At 51.1% G+C, this 6,810-nt stretch overlaps 1 protein-coding gene across 1 annotated transcript; it reads right to left on the bottom strand.

Moving 5' to 3' along the window:
• Nucleotides 1-2,871: 2,871 nt before the first annotated feature.
• NPAP1 (nuclear pore associated protein 1) lies at nucleotides 2,872-6,506 on the bottom strand. The gene has a single exon (XM_011958306.1). The coding sequence runs from the start codon at nucleotides 6,346-6,348 to the stop codon at nucleotides 2,872-2,874; it is 3,477 nt and encodes a 1,158-aa protein (XP_011813696.1). The 5' UTR covers nucleotides 6,349-6,506.
• Between the last annotated feature and the right edge of the window lie 304 nt (nucleotides 6,507-6,810).

Raw genomic sequence — 6,810 nt, forward strand, 5'->3', positions numbered from 1 at the left:
AACTCAGAGTAAATGAATCAGGCCCAGGGTGATAGGAGGAATTCAGTAATTTCTCTGTGATTGTTTTCTTCAGGCCTAATCTCACAAACGTTTTAGTCTCTGTTATCATATTTTTATGTGTGTTTGCTTCATAAATGCTAACTGTTTTTATGCTAATAAAAAGGGGTTCTTCTATTCTTCTATTTGAATTGCCTAATAAAGGCAATCAAGGCACCATTGCCTAAGGAACTCAGTCATTGACTATACATAGATATGTATATTCTCTATCAATCTATCATCTCTCTATCATCTTTCTCTTTCTTTCCTTCCTTCCTTTTCTTTCCTTCTTTCTCTCGCTTTTCTTTCTTTCCTTCTTTCTCTTTCCTCTTTCTCTTTCTTTCTTTCTTTTTCTTTCTTTTCTTTCTTTCTTCAGTTCTGACTGCTATAAAAAATGCCATAGACTGGTGGCTTCAACAATATACATTTATTTTCTACAATTCTAAAGGTTGGGAAGTCCAAGATAAAGGCAAATTCTGTTTCTTGTGAGAACTCTTTTCCTGGCTTACAGATAGTTACCTTCTTGGTATACCTTCACATGGCAATTAGAGAAAGCACTGGTATTTCTTCTTCTTCTTATAAAGGCACAAATCCCATCATGGGGGTTTCAGCTTCATGACTTCATCTAAACCTAATCACCTCCCCAAAGCCCCATCTCCTAATACCATCACATTGGGAGTTAGGGCTTCAAAATATGAATTTTTGGGAGGGACACAAACATTCAGTCCACAACTCTATCATCTATCTATCTATCTATCTATCTATGCATCTAATCTATCCATCCATCCATCTATCCATCCCTATGTATAGAACAAATTACAACAATGGCTTATAAGTCATTTCTCCATATTATTTCATTTTATCCTTTCAAAAATCTTGTGAGATAAACAGGCCATAGTAAAAGTACTGATTTCACTGAGACTCTTGAAGGTTGAGTCAACTGTAATCACACAACTAGTAAATAGTGGAGGAAGGAATTCCACTCACATATTCTCTGTCCTCCTTTTCTCTATCCCTCCCTCCCACTTGCTGACTTCATTTCAGCCACTTTTCCTTACTAATTGCTCCATGAGGACACCAGGGATCCTTCCTCTGAGCCTTTGCAATGACCACTCCTATTATCTGGAATGGTCTTTGCTCATGTATCTGGCTCAACTGCTTCTCTCTAGAGTTTAAATTTACCTTCCCAGTGAGGCTTGTCCATAGTGTAAACTGAAACCCCTGCTTCTCTATCTACCATCTCAATCCGCCATGTACTTCTTTATTTTCCATAGCATTTGTTACAGGCTAATTTACCAGATAATTTCCATGTTTGTTGCTTCTTCTCTCCCTTTCAACTAGAATGTAGGGTCCACAAAATTGGGAATTTTGCCTTTCTGTCCATGACTAGAGAGAACTGTCCCAGAGGTAGGGTCAGCCAAGTTAACAGTCAAGCCAGAGAGGGTACAGCTGATGATACACACAGGTTTCCTCTACCCTCTATACAGTGTAGAAGACCACTAAAATACAGTGTGGTTCTGCTGGGCTCATCTGCTCCACTCACCAACAAACATACTCACTCTCTCTCTCTTTCTTTCTCTCTCTCCCTCTCTCTCTCTCTCGTTTTGGGCCTCCAGCTTCTGCAGGGAGAGAGCAGGTTGAGTTTAACTTGAGGGAACTGAGCCTGTTCCTCTTGGAAAAAATGTCAATTTATGAGAACTGTATGTGGAGGAAGATTGCTTCTTATTCCTTGAGACCCCTGATAGAAGTAAGAAATGAGTTAGTGGCTCCTATGAAGGCCTTGGCAGGCACAAGTGTCACTAGTGGCTGCTTTCCATCACAGGCACAGTTGCTCTGACCAGGGCCATCCAAACACAAGTATTTAACTAACAATGCTGGCTCCTCTAGGCTGGGCACAGTGGCTCATGCCTGTAATCCTAGCACTTTGGGAGGCCGAGGCGGGTGGATCACCTGAGGTCAGGAGTTTGAGACCAGCCTGACCAATAAGGTGGAACCCCGTCTCTGCCACAATTACAAAAATTAGCCAGGTATGGTGGCATGTGCCTGTACTCCCAGCTACTCGGGAGGCTAAGAAAGGAGAATTTCTTGAACCCAGGAGGTGGAGGTTGCAGTGAGCCAAGATCATGCCAATGCACTCCAGCCTGGGGGAAGCCTCTGTCTCAAAAACAAACAAACAAACAAACAAAAAACAATGCTGGTTCCTCTAAAGTCAAAAGGAGCACCTTGGGCAGGTCCATAGTATTTTACTGAAAGGGAGACTAAAGGTTTCTCCCTATGAATGTCTGGGGTTATCTCCTATTGCACCACCTGCATTTAGCCAGGTGGGCCTCAGGTGCTTTGAGTGAATGGGAGACCAAAAGCACAACCAGTCACAGCCATCGGGTTGCTGTCCCTCATCACGTGGTTTGTGCTTTGTCCAGGTGGGCCCCAGGTGATTTGCTGATACATGGGCACATGAGGGCCTCCCATCAAATGAATGTTGGCACTCCTGGAAGATGTATATCTGTGTGTTTTGTCCAGATGGGCCCTAGGTATTTTGTTGGTAGGTGGATACACAAGGACCTCCAATTAAAGATATGTTGGCATTCACTGCAGATGTACCACCTGTGTTTTGTCCAGGTGGGCCCCATGTTTACTGATGGAGAAAGGGAGCACAAGGGCCTCCAACCACCAGGGATGTTGTTGTCGCCTCCTGGTGCACAACCTGAGTTCTGGAGAGGTACGTGGCAGGCGCTTGGCATGAAGGTGAAACTGGAAGCATGACCATACAAAGGGATAATGCTGGTGTTTACAACCACAACTGATGTGGTGTGGTCAGGTGAACCACAGGTGCTTTTATGGAAGTTGGAAACAGACATGTCTCCTAACGTATATTTCTTGTTCATAGTGGTGGGTGCTTGAAGTGTAGAATTTTTTCTCTGTCCATGTGTGCTGCAGGATGCACTGTTGAAAAGCAGGAACATAAGGGCCTCCAACCATGGGCTTGGTGCCATCCCCTCCCACACTGCTGCCTGAATTCTGGGTAGGTGGGTCCAAACCAGGAATGTAGGTGGCAGCAGAAGTATATCCAAATACAGGAATGTTGTTAGCCCCTTGTGGGACAGCAGCCATGCTGTGGCCAGTTGGGTCCCAGGCTACACGACCAAATGGGAAAACAGAAGTGGTGCTGGGTGTTCCACTCTGTTCTTGTCCAGTGCTGAGTTCTCCTGATGTGGAACTGGGGCCTGGGGCAGACATGGTGAATCCAATGCTCCCACCATCCATAGAGGTTCCAGGTCCCATCATCACTTGTGGGCCTAGAATAGTATTTCCAACCAGTGAGGTGCTGTCTCCAGTGCCAGGCATCCCAGTGGCAACTCTAAATCCAGAAGTCTTTGCTGTGCCATTGGGGAAAGCACTTGTGTTGCCACTCTTGGCTGGCTCGGCATTAATAGGTGTGCCCAATGCAGAATATGGTGATGTTAACTCTGCAAAACCTGGTGGAATTACGCTGCCACTCAGTGGCTGGGCTGAGGGAGATGGTAAGCCTATAGCTGGTGCGGGGGTTGCTGGATTCCCCAGAATAAAAGAACTGTCAGACTTCTGCTGCCCATCAGTGGCCCCAAGTGTGGAATGAGAGATGGATTCTGTATTTAAAGGATGGCTGGAAGTTGTGACTGGTTTCCTGCCTGCCTGTGCAGGAAAACTGGTGGAGACTTGGGCTGAAGCAATGCTGTCACTGTGTAGTATGTTCCCAGAACCAGGAAGCCCCACATAAAATCGGATGTACTCCTTACTGGAGACAAAGGTAGACTGCAAGATGACAGTTTTGGAAGGAGGGGTGGTATTCATAGCACTGGTGTCAATGGCAGGCTTGGCTAATGATGCTGCAGAGGCATTGCTCACCAAAGTGGAGGTGTCTGGAGGAACCATGATAGGAAGGCTCAGAAAATCATGGGCACTGGGGAGAGAGGTTTTCTGCTGTAGCATATCAGGGGCCCCAAATTTGGGCTGAGGGGTGGCTCCTGGATTTAAAGCATAGTTGGAAGTTGTAGTTGTTTCCCTGACTGACTGTGCAGGCAAACTGGTGGAAGCTTGGACTGAGGCAATGTTGCCACTGGGTCGTGTGTTCCCAGAACCAGGAAGCCCCAGGTAAAATGGGAGGTACTTCTTCTTGGAGACAGAGGCAGACTGCAAGATGACACCCTTGGAGGGAGGAGTGGTATTCATAGCATTGGTTTCGATGGGAGGCTTGGATGATGATGCTGTAGAGGCACTGTTCACTAAAGTGGAGGTGACTGGAGAAGCAATGATGGGAAGGCTCAGAAAAACACAGGCACTGGGGAGAGAAGCTTTCTGCTGCTGCCCATCAGGAGCCCCAGATTTGGGCTGAGGGGTGGCTTCTTTTCCAAAGAATTGGTTAAAATTTGGGGTAGTATTGTGGAATATAAATGGAAGCGGGGATGCGTAGACTGATGTCTTTCCTGTGCGCCTCTGCTCTGCACTGCAACGTATTTGGGAATTTGGGAGCGAGCTCACCCTGGAGCTCAGGTAAGATGTGAAAATAACAGCCTGAGAAGGGGCAGTAGTATCCATGTTAACTACTTCAGGGTCTACCGCAGTCTGTGAGGTTAGGTGGCCAGATGTATTTGTTGTGATAGTGGAAATGACTGATGTGGAATTCATAGGCTTGCTGGTGATAACTGAGGTCCTGGTGGAAGGGACTGGAGGAAGAGTCAGGAAGGAAAGAGGAGGAGGGGAATCCACATGCATAGATATTGGGGACTCCCTTCTGACGGGAGGCTTGAAGAAGGGTGTGAGGCTAGCAGGTGTTGGGGGGTCAGAAGTGGGAGGCGCTGCTCCTATGACTGAATGACAAGAGCCTCCTTTCTCATTAGATTGATCTCTCAAAAGGGGAACAAGGTCAGCAGGAAGAGCCAGAGGAGAGTTAGGGATTGTGAATGCTATTTTCTCATCCATTTTTGGTGTGGTGGAAAGTGGAGGGACAGGCAGAATGAGGGGTCCAGTAGCCAGGTCAGCCAAGTCAGGGATGGGCAAAGGAGCTGGGACCCGCGAAGTGTCAGTGTAAGTGGCAAGAGGCAGGGAGTCTGTAGTCTCCACAGGTAGGGAGAAGGAAGGGGCAGGTTGGGTGATGCTGCTGTTTGTCATGGTCTCTGTTTCATCCTCCAAGATTCTGCTATTCCTTTTATACTCAGGGCTCTTCTCCAAGGTGTGTAGGGCTCCCTCAACAGACAGGCAGGGGAGCTTAGCAGGTGGGGGAAGCTCACCTCGATCCCACTGCAATGGCAGTGAAGAGGGCAGCGGCAGCAGCAGTGGAATCGACATTTTCCTTTTGCAGGGCCTGTTGCGGGCAGCTCTGGGAAGAGCAGCGCTCCTTGGAGGAATATCGAAAGGCTTCCCATCAGGCATCCTCGTTCCGGACATCAGCGGAGTCGGCGAGCCTAGAGAGCTGGGCGCTGGCTCTTCACTCGGCACTTCCCCGGCCAACCTGGGCGGCAGCAGGGAGCAGCCCGCGCCTGGCTCGGGGGGCGCTGCTGCATCCGGATCAGGCTTTCCAAAATGCCGGGCACATCCGGCCTCGCGGTGTGTGCTGGGCGTGGCAGGGCCTTCCAAGCAGGAGCTCGCTGGAGACGCCTGGGCCTTCTCACTCACGCTGTTTTCTGAGAACTTGTGGTGGACATTTCCCTCCAGAGGCCCAGGGCTGCATATAAAGGAGGCGAAGTCTTCCTGGGTGTCCTGGGACCTGGATGTGGACGGTGCTTCTCCGCTGCTAAGGGGGGCCCTTTTCTCGTCATCCTCCCCTTTGATCTGCACCGGATCCTCATCCTTCTTCGCTCTTCTGGGCCCTTCTCGGGCCCGCACCTCGGTCTCTTCCGGGAGAGTGGCTGGGATGGGCTTCCTGGCCGTGACCGCCGGCTCGCGTGGTGAAGGCAGCAGGAGGGTGAATGTGCGGCTGGGAGGAGGGATCCTCACGGAGCTGGGGTGTCCAAACCTCGGGGGGTTCCGAGTAGGCAGCACGGGTGTCTTCCTCGTGGCCAGCCCCCAGTCCACAGCCGGCAGGACCCCCAGAGGGGCGGCCGCAGCCCGCGGGAGAGGACACAGCCTCTTAGGGGCGACGAAGATGCCGCCTGGCGAAGGCCTGCGACGGGCATTCCGGCGGAACAAGCCACGGAAAGGGCGCGGGGTGGCTGCGGGATGAACCCGGCCAGGCTGGGAGGCGTCCCGAGCCAGGGGAGCGGGGGCGCCACGCCCTGGCCCTGGTACAGGCCGGCGGCGACACCCGGGTCTAAATTTACTAAGCAAATTGCCCATTTAGAGCTAGCCGTGCCTCCTACCGTACAACAGGGTGAGCAGTGGACTCGGCTCGCCTCAGCCACCGCCTCCTCTGGCGACGAAGCACAAACTGACTGGCTGCGCGCCTGCGACGCCTCCGCGAGGTTCCTCACAGAACCAGGGTGCGCCAGCGGGGGCGCAAAAGGCAGGGGTCAGAGGGCAAAGGGCGACGCCCTGTCGGCCCCAGCTGCCCCAGGACCCCCGGAAGCACCGCTGCTGGTGGCAGGTGTTGCACCACGTGGCCTCTGTGAGGGAACTGCTGGGGCCTGCGGGCCCATCGCCAGAGCTCTCGTCACCTGGGCGCCGGCTCTGCTTGTTCCTCAGCCCTGGCCCGGCGCTGTCGCACGCAGTGGCCCTGTGTCGGCCGTCCCCATTCCCCCGTTCACAGAGGGTACATCTGCTTGAGCACAGGACAACCCATATCCTGCCAGGCTCCTTCAG

This window comes from Colobus angolensis, unplaced genomic scaffold (assembly GCF_000951035.1).
Source record: "Colobus angolensis palliatus isolate OR3802 unplaced genomic scaffold, Cang.pa_1.0 Scaffold467, whole genome shotgun sequence".
NCBI lineage: Eukaryota > Metazoa > Chordata > Mammalia > Primates > Cercopithecidae > Colobus > Colobus angolensis.

Bases quoted from the DNA above. Each gene is read 5' to 3' on its own strand.
- NPAP1 (XM_011958306.1), bottom strand. From the start codon at position 6,348: ATGGGCAATTTGCTTAGTAAATTTAGACCCGGGTGTCGCCGCCGGCCT.